At 32.3% G+C, this 16,688-nt stretch overlaps 1 protein-coding gene across 1 annotated transcript; it reads right to left on the reverse strand.

Moving 5' to 3' along the window:
• Positions 1 to 2,577: 2,577 nt before the first annotated feature.
• On the reverse strand, positions 2,578 to 15,430 carry LOC145602020 (homeobox protein knotted-1-like 6). The gene is made up of 6 exons (XM_081658130.1): positions 15,137 to 15,430; positions 14,775 to 14,915; positions 14,517 to 14,655; positions 10,483 to 10,533; positions 3,232 to 3,470; positions 2,578 to 2,751 (listed from the first exon to the last, which is right to left on the reverse strand). Exons 1-6 carry the CDS (start codon positions 15,428 to 15,430, stop codon positions 2,593 to 2,595), a joined length of 1,023 nt encoding a protein of 340 aa, XP_081514256.1. The 3' UTR covers positions 2,578 to 2,592.
• Between the last annotated feature and the right edge of the window lie 1,258 nt (positions 15,431 to 16,688).

The following is a 16,688-nucleotide window of genomic DNA, read 5'->3' on the forward strand; positions in this document are numbered from 1 at the left end:
ATACTTCATATGAGATATAGGAGTTGACAAACAAGATGTGCTTTATGGCTTTCGTGGCTAACTTTATGATTGAGTGGATCATCTTTTGCTAAGGTGTAACAAAGTACTAGTGGATCCACTAATTAATGCTTCCTCTTGTAAGTATTTTGCAAGCTGGCTCGGCAGCTTGGCTGTGAGCTAGCTAGCCGGTTTGATCAGACCAATCACGAGCTTTCGTTTTCTAATGATTCTACGTGGCATCACTCCCGTATTGACAAATAATCATTTTTCAAGCCAAGATTTAGAGTTGCATTAGCCGAGCCTAGGATAAGTTGATGATGAAACCCTTCAATATTCAATTATGAGTATGATGGTGTAATTTTCCACTATGTTCCTCGAACAATACGTGTTGACGTCTCTCAATTGACTAATTAATACGCTTTAAATTATTTTCTTACCTTTTTTTTATGCTAAGGAAACTCGATCCTTACTTTTGAATGTGTTATTTTTGGTATATAGTTTCTTATCAAATAAGTTATGGACATTTGTTATAATTGAAGATTAAATTTTTTTTTTTATTCTTTTATTTTATGATGATTAACTTTAAATTGATAAAAAGAGGAAAAAATATATTGTAAAGTTTGTGTTATTTAACTTACTCCTACGTTTAGGATTACGTTTATTTTAATATTTGACAAATCACCCACACACTAAAATTTGAGAGCTTGAACAGCTAGCTACTACCGCCAAAAATTCCAAAATTAAATCAATTGAATTAAGTTATTTTACAAATTAAATTCAAAGCTGGAATTATTAAAAGAAAATGGAGCAAAGTTGGGATTATAATATCAATTTTTCCTATAATTTAAAATAGTATTTTTTTTTCCATTTTTTACTTTCATTTATCAAGCTTAACAATTATGCATACCTTCAACCTCAATAATTTTAATTATCAATAAGTAAAAATTTAAAAAAATTAGATATTATGATAGTGTTTATTGAGACAATGCTAAGAAGATCCCACGTGATTATCTCTTTACATATAACTTATAAAATACAATCAAAGAAGGGAATGTGAATAATGTCAAAATCAAATTAGGTCAAGTGAAAGAACAGATGAAGTATTAGTTTCGAAATGCATGTCAAAATCACACGTCAACTAGTGTAATTAATGTTATGATTAAAGTCTTGTCTCGATATACATATTTTGTCAAAATGTAACATTTAAAAAACACAGAGGGAATATAGGTATTTGAGATTTATAGATAAGCCTCTTGTCATTTCAAATTATTCCATTGCACAATTGTATATAGATAGATTGAGTGAGATTCTACTTTCTGGGTTAGTGATTCCTCAAATCTTTAGATAAGTTGGGCTGTAGCTAGTTGGGCTTTTAGATAACTTGGACACAATCTTTCAGATATCTTCCCCACTTGAGTGGACATAGCCACTTAAAAATACTTTCTCCGTTTTTATAGTGACACAATTTGACTTTTTATAGTGACACAATTTGACTTTTGATACTATTCACAAATTCTACTGTGACTAATTTTTGTGATTTATGATTACGATAAAACATAACCACGTGGAGTCAATTGTCATTTCTAATTAATCCATTGCATTATTGCATATAAAAAAATTGATATTCTACTTTCTGAGCAATCACTTTTGTATACACCCGATTTTCAGTAATTTACTGTACATCGAGTTCACTTTTGTCAAATTTAGTGTCACTTTTGTCAAATTTAGTATCATTTTTGTCAAATTTATCAATGAAGCATAAATAACTCTTATATATGTTAGAGTAACTTTTGTGCGTTTTAGTGTAACTTTTACGCCTTTATTGTTACTTTATAACGGATGTTCAGTAATTTACTGAACATCCGTTTTATTTAAAAGTTTGTGCTTTCCGAGTCAGTTATTCCTCACTCACTCCCTTGGGGCATGAGAGCAAATTAGGCCTTAGGAAAGTTGGGCTGAAGCTACAAAATTTGGGCTTTTAGATAACTAGTGCACTAATAAATACCATTGGGCCAGTGGCTCAATCATTCAGATAGCCTCCCCACTTGAGTCGATATGACCACTTCTAAAACCCTTCTTGTAAACAACTTATGTTTTGTCTTTTGTTCCCCTCAACCTTTTCATATATATATAGAGAGCGGCATACAATCATTTAATACATTTTCTAAAATAGTTAGGAGTTTAATTTTGAAAATCTATGACAAAATCACGCTTCTATCAATCCAAAGTGTTGTATTTCTCAAATTGTTATTATGTATCAGGAGATAAAACCAGATTCGGAATACATTCTCATAACCAAAAGCAATGTATGTGACGTGAGTAACGTGACCATTAATAAGGATTCTAATGAAATTAGCCATTTCATTTTATGAAGATACATTAGTAGTACATCATTTGGTTTACATTGCAATGAGAATGCAAATGGCGGAGGGGTTGTATATGTTCCCTCCATTCATCGAAAATGAACCTAGAGAGTGTTTCTCATATCGGTAAATTACCATTAGCAAATATACATAAGCAGCCAGAATAAATATGATTTTCGTGTGAAGTGTTGGGTCTGTAGATGGTCTCGTTTGTTTCCATCGTACATCCTTAGTCATCTGTGAAGTATTGTCCAGAGTAATTATCCATGAGCGCGTATTGCATGTTCTCAGATGGTTTCCAATGACGCTTTCGTTGGTTTATAAACCAATTGTTGATTTGCCTTTGATCAAGACCGGTCATTTCAGCTAGTGCAATTTTATCAGCTTCCTGCGTAGCAAAAGCCAAAGGATGAGAAATGATACTGACATACATGCATTGTCTAAAATCAGACAAAATAAACAAACAAGCAAAACCTGAAGTTAAGATTCAGTTCTTTTGATGAGGTAGCAATCATAGGTTGTATGTTTTTATGAGTAGTTTAAGATTATTACGAAATATTTAGGGGTAAAAATTCCGATTTTCAAGATAAACTTATACTTCCTCCTAGCGAAGCCTTGATCTGGTGGTATTGAAACAAATGAGTTGCTTAACAAACAACAGCAACAACAACAATAACACTCATCATAAATCCCACCAAGGCATTTTGCAATGCAGCATAATGAAGAACTAAAAGAACAAAATGAAAGCTACTAAAACAATTACATCTTGAACATTAGGTCGTTAGCCACTAGGTTTACTATTAACATTAAGGATTATACACGCGAAACAAATTAGAGATTTGGAGAAAACGGACTGTATGGTACTCACAGTAGGATATGGCCATTTATAGTGAGCATTCCACCACTCAAAAAGCATCTGCCTTGCTTCCCTTGGTAGCTTCCCTTTCTTCTTTTTCTTGGAAAATTCAAGCTTGAGACTGCTTATATGACTCCCAAATTTACGTAGGAGCTGATCCTTGAGATCCCGCTCTTCATCCTTTGGCTGCAGATCCTGCACATCTATCTCTCCTGCACTATAATCCTCATCTGATGACACAGGACCTTCCTCTGGTAACACAGAAATAAATCAGTTGATAAGAAGAAAATCATGGATGATATTGAGCCATCAAACTGTCAAGGCATTATCTATAATGAGTTGCACCATGGTGTTATTCAAACTACCTTTAATTAATCGAATTATTTAGGCAAGACTGCTAAAATCAACCTAATCGACTTACAGCATTATCAAGGTTGCAACAAAACAATCAATTTTCTAACTTTTTAGCTATTATTAGTGAGACACAATAATAATAATACATACTGAGTAATACATGTGTTCCCTATATTAACAAACTGCTAATAATATCAACAAAAACATTATCTTTTTAGTCGGCTTGCTTGCAATCTGATGTTATCTCGGGGGATAATAGAGTCATAGTCCTCCTTCTGCGATTAAAAGATTGCAATCTATAAGAGCCTACACATCTTTTACTTGTTTGATCTTGGTAAACATTGAGTACAATAGAGGAAATTCACAATGAATTCAGCTGCATCATACTGAACAGACATGTATGTTGTAATGCACAACATATTTGTAACATAAGGGAGACAATGAAAGAAAGAGGGGTCGAGGACTGTCAGCTTTGATTCTATCCTCCTTCAAAGGGAACCTTTATTCCACTTCTGACACCAAATAATCAAAATTGAACTTAATAGCAAAATGGCCAAAATCACCATGTTTTTGTATATTGTATACCCTACAAAAAATCTACTCCATGAAACTTCAAGAGTTCCAATTATTTAGACACACTAGAGGTTTTAGGCCTTGGAAAAAAGTTTATCTTGATTGAATTACAATGCATTACCACTAATAATCTAATCCACAAATGAATTATTTTCCTACAAAGTCAAGCATCTACTTACGGAGTACAAAGAAATTAAGTTTCCATAACCTTCGCATCATTATTTCACATCATTCGATCCAACGGTTTACTAACTAAGTCCATTTAAAGCTAAGACTATACTTCTTTCATTACATCATGCTTGCAAAGCTTTCATTTTTACGTTTGGTATGCATAATTATGATCATTCATATCTTAAATTCTCAATAACATTAAAATATACTTCGTAGAACATAATATTTTGAAAACATTCATTAAGCCTATTCTGACAAAAAATTATGATTGGTTTTCCTAGCTTATAAATCACCACATACAACCAAAGTTGTCAAGTACTCCATATGTAATGTAATAATCAAAGTTTTCCCAAAATTAAGATTTGGAGAAAGTATATAGTGAGAAAATATAGGGAAAACAACAACAAAAAACTACTAATATAGGGGAAATAAAAATAAAATACAATTGATATAGGGAAAATAACAATAGAATCTACTCCCTAGTCCCTCCATCCTTGAATGATGTGCATGTATTGCTAAAATGGTGTCCGTTTATAAAAATAACATATAATTCTATCATGGCCTAGGCCGCACCAGCCACTAGTATCTATTTTATAAGTCCAAGGAGATTTTACCTTTAAACCATATGATGATATGACAATAAGAGGCGAGTCTCTTAGCCTTTTAAAGTGGACAAAGCTACGGAGTATCTTGTTTCTTCAATTTAGGATACACATTCCAACACTTTTACACTCTTTCACTCATCTGTAGGTTTGTTCGTGGACTTAACAGATACTCATGATGCATACCACATTCAACATCATACATTCATACTCCATCTTAAAAATGTTGCCCCAATATTCTTTCTAATAATTTATCCAATCGTTTTATTCCGTAGATAACATTGTCCTTGCAAATTTAAATCATTCTCCGCTACATTTCCTACCTCACATACTAAAGGATATCTATCAAACATCTAGTATTAACCCAACACAAAGTACAGCTCTTTTTTTAACAAAAATGAGATATGAGGCAAACGTTAAGGAACGAAAGGGTCAAAGGATTACGAAAGAGAAAGGAACAAAGAAAAACTTCTCCTATATGCCAAAATTTGGAAAAAAAAAATGAAAATATTAAAATAAATAGGAGAGAATTTATGAAGGTTAGAAAGAGATAGAGAAAGGTAGTGGACAGAAGATGGTAAAAAAGGTCATAGACCAGTCCTTTCCCAAATCAGAATGGACAAGACGGCACACTCAGAAGCTGCACATATCAAAACTTGCAATTTTCAAAAATAAAAATAAAAACAAAAAAAATAGACAAAAAAGAAAGGGCAGTCAAATCCCCGTAAGGCACGCTGATATTTTGTCAGATTATGGGACCCACCCTACTACCCTAGACCTTAATGGGCCCCACATTTGTGAAAGGCCCATGAATATTTAGAGAAGGTGAAGAATTTAAACAGTGAGATAGTCCGTCCAACCAACATAAGATACGAGGAAAAGGATAATCTACATGTTTTAAGCTTAATACACTCTTGTCATTGTCATCTGCTTCTTCAATCATGCCCTAGGGATACTCCATTCATCGCGCTCTTTCCGACTCACTAAAATACGGAAAATCTTTGTAAGACAGAGGGAGTAGCTTTATCTATCTAAAGTTATCCAAACTTATTTGTTTGTGTTTACGATTAATTAGTGGCAATACCATGCACCAATTGAACTTGTTCTCAATACCATCCACAAACAATCAATATTGACCACAACTTTGTTTTCACATGTGTAATTCAAGTTAACCCCAAAGCAACAATACAAGTGTACCTTAAGTGGATCAACATCAAGAACTTCCTCCTATTGTACTTAGCTCTCCTCATCTTATTTCACTTATTTTAAGATAATGTGTGGTTTATAGAGATGGCAATCAATTTAAAATTTCTGGGATTTAAATTGCAAGCTTTAAATTCATGGGATTTTTCTAAAGCTGTTAGATTTGTAATGTGGGAAGAGAAACTTCTATGGAGTATTTACCTAGGGGGACCTAGGTAATTAAATTACTATAGTTACGGAAAGTGAAAATTCCTAGATTTTTCTACTTCCCCGTCCACTACACCATAAGATTAGGGTTAATAAAATCTTATCTAATGTCTAACAACATCTAATAAAATAATTTAGGCCTGTACACATTTACTGAAATTGAGCTGAAATGAATATTTTATGAGAGAAGGAAATTAGGAACTGAACTGAATTGATTGGAGCTGAACCGAACTGAATTAACCTGAAATGAACAGGCCCTTAAGGTAAGACAAGGGTTGATACACTCACATCGATAAGACAAGGGTTAATAGGTTCAAACTAGAGGTGATGAACTTTTTTTATTATTTTTTTTATTTGATCTAATCTTATTGGATGGCTTATTTGACTAAACTTTGACTTAACATGTACGCTAATCTACAAGGATATACTTACTTACTTGAACAGCTTAATTCCATAAGTGAGGGCCTGTTCTCATTGACTGAACTGAAATGAATATTTTATCAGAGAAGGAGATTAGGAGCTGAGTTGAGCTGAATTTCAACATAAGAGATCAAGCCCTGAATCATTTACATGAACCAACACGGGGACTTCCTAGAAGTCACCCACCACTCCTAGTACTACCTTCAATCTACAAGGATATATGAGGTCTTGTTAAATTGTTTAATGTTTATTTTCAATTTTTCATACGGAATAGTATATAATATTCATAATTTATTTCATTGTGTCATAAAAAATATTTAGCAATAATGAATCGCAATTAAAGTACTTAGCAATAATGAATCGCAATTAAAACAAATAAAGTTTGATCTAATTTTAAAACAAATAATAAGTTTATGAAATAAGGTGACTAAACATAGCCTAATGAAAATATACTCTTACTAGTTCTTTGCCCGAGCGGATGTTTGATTTTTTTTAAATAATTACTATGACTTACATTGTTAGTTGTTTACAATTTATTTTAATCAGCTATTTCACTTTTCTTTATTACTTGTATAAAGTAAAGAATTTTTTTGTTCATTTAAAGTAGTTTTAATTGTTCTATTTATTGGGTTATTGCTTAGACGGTAGATTTTTTTTTTTTGAAAAAAAGATACATTATCTCAATTTTTTTAACCAAATAAATAAATAAAAGTTTTTGGAGAGAAATTTTTTAATATAAACGCGACAAGTATACTTTAGGGATAAGGCTGATAAAAACTTTAGTGTATAGTATTGATTGATTGATGATTGATGATTGATTTATGAGTTTAATTTCTTGTTAATCTGGAAAATTACTTATATCGTCTTAAATTAGTAAAAGATAAATTCACACACAACTTTCCCTTCGACAATTGAACTCTTACATAATATTCATAGCATTTACTATGATGAAAATTTTATAATGGTCGATTAAAATATGACTACCATATTATTCAAATGATTATTTAGTTAATGATTGACTTATTTTTCATCAAGTCATTTAAGTATATTTTTTTATTTTTGATATAAAATAGTATCAACATTTTTTTTTAATCTAATTTTTTGCTTCATTTATGTAATTTCTATTTTTATTTTATAGATTCTCAAAAAATCAAAAAAATAAAATAAAAAAAATAAAAATAAAATAAAATAAATGGTAGATTAAAATTTTCAAAAATTATATTTGCATTGTAGATTTTAAAAGACTAACTATGTCCATATAAAAAAAATGAACCAATCATATTGACTAATTATTAAAAATTTAAAATACTACGATAGTCATATTTCAAATGATATTAAGGTGTACAAAGTAATAGATAACGAGTGAAAAGGTAGTATGATAGGATAAGAAGGGTAGGGTAATAAAAGATGGAACAAAATGAAAATGCTATTCCATAGAACATTATGAAACAGATGGTTAGATTGTTAGAACCATAACTATATTAAGGGCCTCAACTCGGCTGAACTGAATTGAGCTAAGTTGAACTGAGCTGAAATGAATATTTTATAAGAGAAGAAAATTAAGAGCTGAATTGAGCTGAACTGATGAGAACAGGTCAGGAACTTATATCATAATAGGCGGGACACACCCCCACGTTCGCTCACCAATCACCAACCTCAAGTCCTCAACTACCTCATGCTCAATTAATTTCAAAACATGAACCTTCTACCATACCCCATTGATGTCGAACCCAACTAGTCAAGTACCCAAACAAAGAAAGAAAAAAAGAACTCAAAACAACAATCAAAGCGCACATAACATAATTTAGAGAGACAAAGAGATAAACAGGAAAAAGCCTAGTAGAGGGAGTATTAGGCAAATACAACAAACAGTAGGCCTAGTAGGGTCATACACTCGTACGAATACAATGGAAAAACAAGTGCACACATTCAAAACAAGTGTGACCCACCCCAAGCTGTATTCTCCACAAACACGTATGCATGAGAAAATTCAATTAGTGAAAATTTTTGACACATCTTTTCTAATTACTCCGTAAAATATTTTATATAGTACTTTTTCCGTTTTTTTCAAATGCAATACTTGTATAGTTGTATATAAATGGAATTTTAGGAGCGTTTCAAAAAAAAAAATGGAATTTTAAGAGAATTTATTTGCTCTAATATTATTATTAAAACAAATACAGTAAGTTTATAATTATACTTTGTATATTTTAATAAAAGTATAGTGGGAACCATGAAAGATAATTTTAAAAATCATTTTAATGGAGACCATAATAGAAAAAAGATCAAATAATTTGAGTAAAGGTTAAAAAACGAACTCTTTAAACATTTCTAATTGAAAAACAGGATAACAAAAAGGATCAAAGAGAATATAGACGAGAAAAGAAGTGCACACACTCAAAAACAAGTGGGACCTACCCAACCTGAATCCTCCATAAACACGTATGTAGCGTCTTAACTAGAGAAAACTCTGCAAATGCATACATCTAAAATTGACCCTTCATCACAGAAACTAAGCATACCACAGAAAAGAGAAAAAAAAAAAGAAAGAGAAAATGACATTCCAACCAATTAACCCCAAACAAAGAGATAACATTAGTGTGTTTTATTTTCTTGCATTTAAAAGCTGCTTTTTTCTCATTTTTCAGCGTAAACTCCGGGAGTCTCCATGTGATGATGTGAGTTTTTAAGCCCCCACCCTACCTATCGCATCCTTTCTCCTAGCAATTATTTCATGCTCCTATTTTTCCATATTTAGATGTTTGTAAAGGACTAACAACAACGACCACAACAACGACGACGTAAACTATCCTATTACCGGGGTTTATGGAGGTCCATAACTCGATATGTGTCTCGTTTCTTAACTTAATATAGCATACGAGTAACATAACAGTACAAACATCAGTCCCGTCCTAAAGTAATTGCTTTGCAGTCAAGCATACAGCAACAATGTAACACATACTTGGATAACAAGAGCTTAAAAGGAACAATTAAAACTTGGGATTTTTTCTATTTGGAGGAATGAACTTTATTTAATTATGACACATGAAGTATATGCTTTGAAAACAATATACTACCATGAAGTCAGACCTGGTATTTCCTTGATTTACCCTGCTAGCAAATAATACAGTTCAAGGAAGTACAATATAAAATAGTTCAAAAGAATTTATCAATGAATTTCTTAGATAATGAGAGTACAAGAAGGCAGCCTAAATCGATCCATACGACCATATCTTGTCAAATTTTACTCTCAATCCTATTAAAACCTCCTGTACGATAAATCTCGTCTCATCCTTATGAGTCATCTCACTCTCATTTTACACTAATCTTAAGCAGGAATTCTCTTCATAGATGACCTTTTGGAATACTATTTGTAGTTTGTATTACTAGCTAGTTACTAAGAAACCTAGGATAAGAGTCCTACGCGTAATGATCAAGCTTTTTTCTAATATTCATCCACACCACAGCTAGACAAGCAAAAGGTTGCTCCCTTCCAATAGGTTACAGCTCATAACATACTACAATGTAGCATGTGTCGAAATGTAGGTGTTCTACAACCAACCACGGTTAAGTTACTCAACTCAAGTACCTATCAACTCTTCCCAAGGTTTCTAACTAAGCGGTTGTTCAAATTAAGCTTGCAATGACAATCACATGATATTAGAAATTTTCTTACTAGTAAAATTTTAAAGCATACTACTCTTTCACCCAATCTATAACATAATGCTAATACCTTCAAGTGAGCCTTGTTCTTGAGAGGACTCCCTTATTGTCTCTGAATCACCTGTCGTACCGAAAGGGAGTACATGTTAAAGACACTCCATTTACCAGCCTAATCATTCCCAAACTTCCAATGTTGCACAAAATTATGTAATCCAAAAGAAAATGGAAATAGCAAATTGGCCAATCAAGAATAGAGCAAATTTCTTAGGTAGGCAAAAGCCGCAAAACGAGAAGGATTCCTAAAGACCAATATAGAGGCAAAATTTGATGTCCATTTCATGAAAAAAGAAATCAACAATGAGGTTTCCTACCTTATTCAAGAAGTATACATAGAAACAAAAAATTGACTTGAAATAAAAAATAAATAGCATACAATGCACCATGATAGCAACAAATTAAAGACTCTCCAAGTCTCACAGAAGAAATGCACACAACATATCGTGTAAAGGAGGCATGCATAAGTCATCTAAACTAAGAATTCTTTGGCACAAAATACTCCCTACATATTACCAAAATTAAGAAAACACAACAGCTTTGAGATGCTACACAAAAATAATGAAACTAGGTTACACCTAATAGCTAACTTTCTTAGTAATTTAAGAGAGTAGAAGATTATCGGCCATGCCTGAACAGCCGATTACTAATGGATAACCCAACACCATGCTATACGCTTTCAAACTTCTGATTAGGAGCAAGCAAGAATTCACAGAGGAGAATAAAAAAGCTAAAATTTTCAAGCAAGTTAGTGATCTAACAATGGCTACAAGAAAAATATAATCTCCTCAAGTACATGATCCATCATAAATCCAAGACATTCCAAGGTTGGCTTTTTAAGGTAGAAAACACAGAAGCATTTTTTTTTTTTTTTTTTTTTTTTTTTTGGGAAGAATCACATATTGCGTCTAAAACTATCATGTAGAGGACTTTGCATCAATTTAGCAAAATCTAATCATGAAACGATTACCACATGTTTAGATTGAGAAACAAACCCTTATAATTTGGCTAAGTAGAAGTTACCAAGAGTAGTACTAGTACAAACTTAGTCATAGATTAAAAAAAAAAAAAAAATATAGACAATAGGAACAAATGCATATCATAAAAGAATTAAAGTTCCAACAATGTGGTCAGTGGCGAATATTACAAGTTAATTAATAATAAAACCTTTCCACAGCCAAATCTGTGACAAACGAAAGTAATCGCATAATCACTATGTCTTAAATGGGAAGTACAAGGTTAAGCATGTGGTATATGTCAAAACTCACCCAAGTGGGTATGCACATGTGGTGATGAGAATCTCAATCAGATGGAAAACAATTAAGAATTCACTTAAGCACAGGATTAAGATAAAACAGGCCACACGGAACAAATCAACAGATCAGATTAGAGGGCCAAAAAGTTAGTTTGTACTTTCAATTAAGAAAAAAATAGTTTCCAAACATAATTTAAGATTACCTTCAATCTGGCTTTGAATAATTAAAGCATGAGAAATGTTTTAAGTACACAAAATATTTAAAGTATCAGGCAGTTAAGCCCACAAAGTTAGACAATATGACGATTTAGCAAATGGAAATGGTTGCAGCTTTTTTCCCTGACAAGGGATGTTAATAAAACACATCTTTGAACTTCCATTAATCAAAGATTGGGTTTAAAAAGTTAAGTAATTATCTACAAAGTATGCTTGCCACCGGTACTTGGTCTTCCTAATCATCATCAGCCTCAATTATTTTAAACAGCAACACAATCAAACACATAGCATGGTAAGAGATCTTAAAGTTCAAAAAGGATCAAAGAAAAAGACATTTTGCAAGTCAAAGAAAGCATATCACTGAAGAGATACAACACACCATAGCACAATTACACAAATCTTTTACAAAGTGCTGACTGCCCATGCAAGCACATTATCAAGATAGATCATATGCGAATCTTTGTTTAAGATAATTTTCTTATTATCCTAAAGATAGCGAATTGGTGGCAGCACAACTACCTAATTACCACTTCTCGTAAAATAAATCACACACAATCTGATCAGCTTTCCTTTATTCCTTATAATGACAAGAAGATAATACTTAAGATAAAAATCCTATATAAGCCCAAAAAATAAATATAAAAAAATAAATAAAAAAAAGCAGTCCAAAGCAGGCAATTCCTGATGCCCAATTCCACCTATTATTAGCTGCAATAAAGAACTCTCATGCACCATTGGAACTTGAAGCCCTTTGAAAGTTACAAGGCAAGGCATTATCAAAGGCAACAATGAGATTCAACTATGAATAATAAAAACATACATTCACTTACCTACACATTCAAATAGCCAATTATTTCCAAACTATTATAATAACTCTTTATAGCAAGCTTTTCTAAGCCTTAATATGATAGGAAGCTTTTTTTTTTTTTAAAGAATGATTGATCCACAACCCCCACCTCTTCCCCCACCAAGGCCTTCTACATCCTCTAATTTGCTTTCGGAATAAATGCTGGCTATCTCGTGGCGGAAGAAAAACTATTTTAAGTTAATGTCAAAGCCTACACAAACATATTATAATGAAACTAGGAATAAGTTTGCCAATATTTATCTAAGGAGTTTGAGATATTTTGTTTTTTGATAACCACATTTTGTAAAGGGTACAATAAGCTAAATAATGCAACTAACAAATCTCATATGATCTTACAATTAAACTCTAGTGGCATGCAACTATGCTAGTGCAAACACTTTCGAGGCAAACAAGAAGGTGAAAAGGTTTTGACAAGTATCATATTTAAGGTTTCAACAGCCAGAAGATTATCATACTATTCACACTTCAATTATCGACTAGCAAGATTTCCCTATGTATATCCACATAATAGGATGTAGACATGTAGTACGTGGTACACAAATCAACTCACCCTAACATTCGAGTTTGTTATTGTGATCATAGAAAAACCATGAACAATTAAGGTGTAAGATGCTACAATTGATTGTTTCTTAAACCCATTCCTATCGGATTCTTGACACCTTAACATGGACACTAGTTACATGGACACTCCAAACAATCATTTTGGTGCATATGTATTGGACACGCACCCGTGTCTAATATGAGTTCCAAAAAAAGAGACATTAATAAGATTAACATAAACTGACATAACAAATACACATCGTGATCCGAACCCCATGACATTTACTCCATTTTGAATGTTTTGCAAACTGGCAGATAAATTATTTTACCTCAAAAACTTTGGAGAAAAAACCGGGAGGAAATAATAAAGAAAGATCATAGAAGAGCTATATGTACACAATTATAATGGAAATTGGTAAAAATTGGACCTACATTTTCTGAACTTTTACAGGCTTCCACACGACTACAGTTTACTTAGGGAATGACAAAAACTAGCTGATTTAAGTAGTACTGCTAAAGAGAAATCTAAGGCTGGTAAAAAATAAAATCTGCTATCAACTGTTTTCATCACTACTACTCCAGTATATATTTCATCTGAAATGTCAAATTCAGAATCTCTCAACCGTGCAAGTCTCAATCTTTTCAGTATTCAGTTTTCGTCTCCTCTCCCTCTTATCTGATACGAAACTCAGATAACTCAATGTAAAAGAAAAAAAGCAAAGAAATCCCAAAAGAAAGATAAAGTAATTAAGGTGATAGGATTAATGATTCAACTGCTAATAAAAGAGCATCAAATTACTACCCAACCCATAATACTAGATGATTTTAGTTAACACTTACACTCGTTACGAGCAACATACGAGACGATCACATGTACACGAGATCAATAATCTACACACAATCGACTTGAACGCATAATCTACATTATTAGGGTTTTTATAAGACTAGTTGTAAGTCTATAAAACCATAAAAATAAAGAATTTTGTTTTGGGGTTTTTTTTGTTTACTTTATAGAGTAAAACTATAGGAAAACCAAGAGAAGAACAATCATTAGTGCACAAAGCTCAATGAAGCTAAGTTAAACAATTATACAAAAAAAACTATATATTATACACAAAACATTGTATTAAAAATACGAATTAGTAGTAAACAATGAGTGAGAAAAGCATACCAGTAGAGGCGGTCTTAACAAAGGCTCCCTTGCAGAGATTCCGGAGCTGAGTCTCAATTGAGTTCAAGAAGTTGGTAGCTTCGTCAAAGGGTCTTGAAAGATCTGACTTATACTTGTCCAATATCTCACAGTAAGTCTCCTGAATAAATTATATAATATTTTTTCCAAATAAAGTCAAAAACCATATACTCCTACTACTATTAACTAACTAACATAATCCAAACATCAAAAAAAAAAAGGGCGTTTTTAGTAGGGGACCATGAATTCATCAAGCTCAGGATCCATTCCTATGCACGTAGTAGTCCTCCCTCCTCCTCCTACTACAACTTCTCGTCTACACATTTCGCTTTCTTGCTTGATTTCCTCCAATATGCTCGCTATCTCCGGCGGCGCTCCCACCTATTCTCACCATCATCAATTCACAAATCCAAATTAACATTTTGTTTTATTTTTTTTTATTTTTCCTTCTGTGATTCGTGTGCGACAGCAGTAGACCGTTGCTGTCGCACAAGAATCTTCAGTATTTTATGCGATAGCGCAATGTTAAGTTAACAGCGCTATCGCATAAAATACTGATCAAATTATAAGATAAAATGAAAAAAATAATAAGAAAATTACACCTTATGGCAGTCAATATAAGACTGAAGAAGGCGAGGATAGAGAGGATGAGAGGCGATCTTAGCCTTAATAGAGGTAAACGTGTCATGATCTCGTTGATGAATCTCAGAAGCCGACTCGGAAATACAGGTAGCCGAGATGAGCTCATCGGAGCCGAATCGGACAGCGGCGGCGGAGCCGGAATTCATGACGAAGGAATGGTAATCCGACGGGAGGATAAGATTTTCTGGCGACATCAACGCTCTATCAGAATAATCAGCAGCCGTGGGATGAAGGCCGTAAATCTCGTCCATCATAAAATTAAAACATGAATGGAAATTAAACCTGAAAAATAGGGGATGGATTATATATGTAGGAGAGAGAAAATGGAAGTTAGGTTATTTTGTTAGGAGAGAGAAAGTGTTTTAGATGAAATTGGAGTGGCAAAAGGAGAGATTGTGATGTTGGGAAGTGTGAATTCTGGTGATTACAACAATATTGCAGTGATTCATCCACTGAGTTTATCAAAGAAAAAATAAACTCGGTGAAGAAAAAGGAGAAAATTATTAAATATTAATTAATTAAAATAGAGGAAAATAAAAATAAATAAAAAAAAAAGAAATAATAATAGATGCTGGTGAATGGTGATGGAAGAAGGCCAGGGTAAGGTTATGGAGTAATGTAATGTTGTTCATGAGCCCCTTGTTTTTATTTTGTTCTTTTGTCTTTTATTTACTTATTTATGTACTCTTTATTTTTCAGCTTTGTTTTATTTATTTAAACTGTGTTTTCTTTTTTCTCACTATTACTAGTATATGCTTTATTTATTTACTACATATTAATGAGTATTGTATGGGTATTATGATGTTTTCATTGTTATGTTTTCTTTCTACACATTTAGGCCCTGTTCTTTTCACCTTAAAAAAATAATATTAAGTAAAAATAATTTTAGTTCAGTAAAAATAATTTCAATTCAGTAAAAATAAGTTCAGTTCAGTAATTCAGTTTTTTAAAAAAGAATTATAATAGAAAATCAGTATAAAATAATTTCAGTTCAGTAAAAATAAGTTCAATTCAGTAAAAATAAGTTCAATTCAGTAAAATTAATTTCAGTTCAGCAAAATTATGGTGAATCAAACAGGGCCTTACTCCGTAATAAGGATAAGATGCTTCTTTTCACCAAAATATTACGAGAATAATATACGGAATATCAATTATCTTTGTTATGGGTAACTTTTGAGTATTAATGTGAGATATAAAAAGTTTAAAGTTGCGTATAATATGTAATGAAGGTAGTATATATTTCGTATGTCTCATCTCTCATGCAAGACAGTATCCATTTGTTCATACAGTAGTAATTTAGTAAATAAGTAATGGTGTCACGGTTTATCATACATTCATATAGATATATTACGTATAAAACAAGTCTGGTGCTTATTCTTGATTTATTTACGACAATTCACAAATTCTTATACTTGATATGTGGCTAGCTATAGGGTGTGACCAGTTATAATAGAGTTACTTCTTCATTAGTGTACAGGTTACTCGGTCAGTGTTACAGGGAATACTTCATCA

This window comes from Chenopodium album, chromosome 21 (assembly GCF_948465745.1).
Source record: "Chenopodium album chromosome 21, dcCheAlbu1.1, whole genome shotgun sequence".
NCBI lineage: Eukaryota > Viridiplantae > Streptophyta > Magnoliopsida > Caryophyllales > Amaranthaceae > Chenopodium > Chenopodium album.

What these genes read in the sequence shown, in the direction of transcription:
- LOC145602020 (XM_081658130.1), bottom strand. Translation starts at nt 15,430, where the DNA reads ATGATGGACGAGATTTACGGCCTTCATCCCACGGCTGCTGATTATTCT. An exon ending in CTGAGCTTGATGAATTCATG is followed by an intron (nt 14,656 to 14,774) that starts GTCCCCTACTAA and finishes TAATTTATTCAG; the next exon opens with GAGACTTACTGTGAGATATT. An exon ending in TGTTAAGACCGCCTCTACTG is followed by an intron (nt 10,534 to 14,516) that starts GTATGCTTTTCT and finishes TCGGTACGACAG; the next exon opens with GTGATTCAGAGACAATAAGG.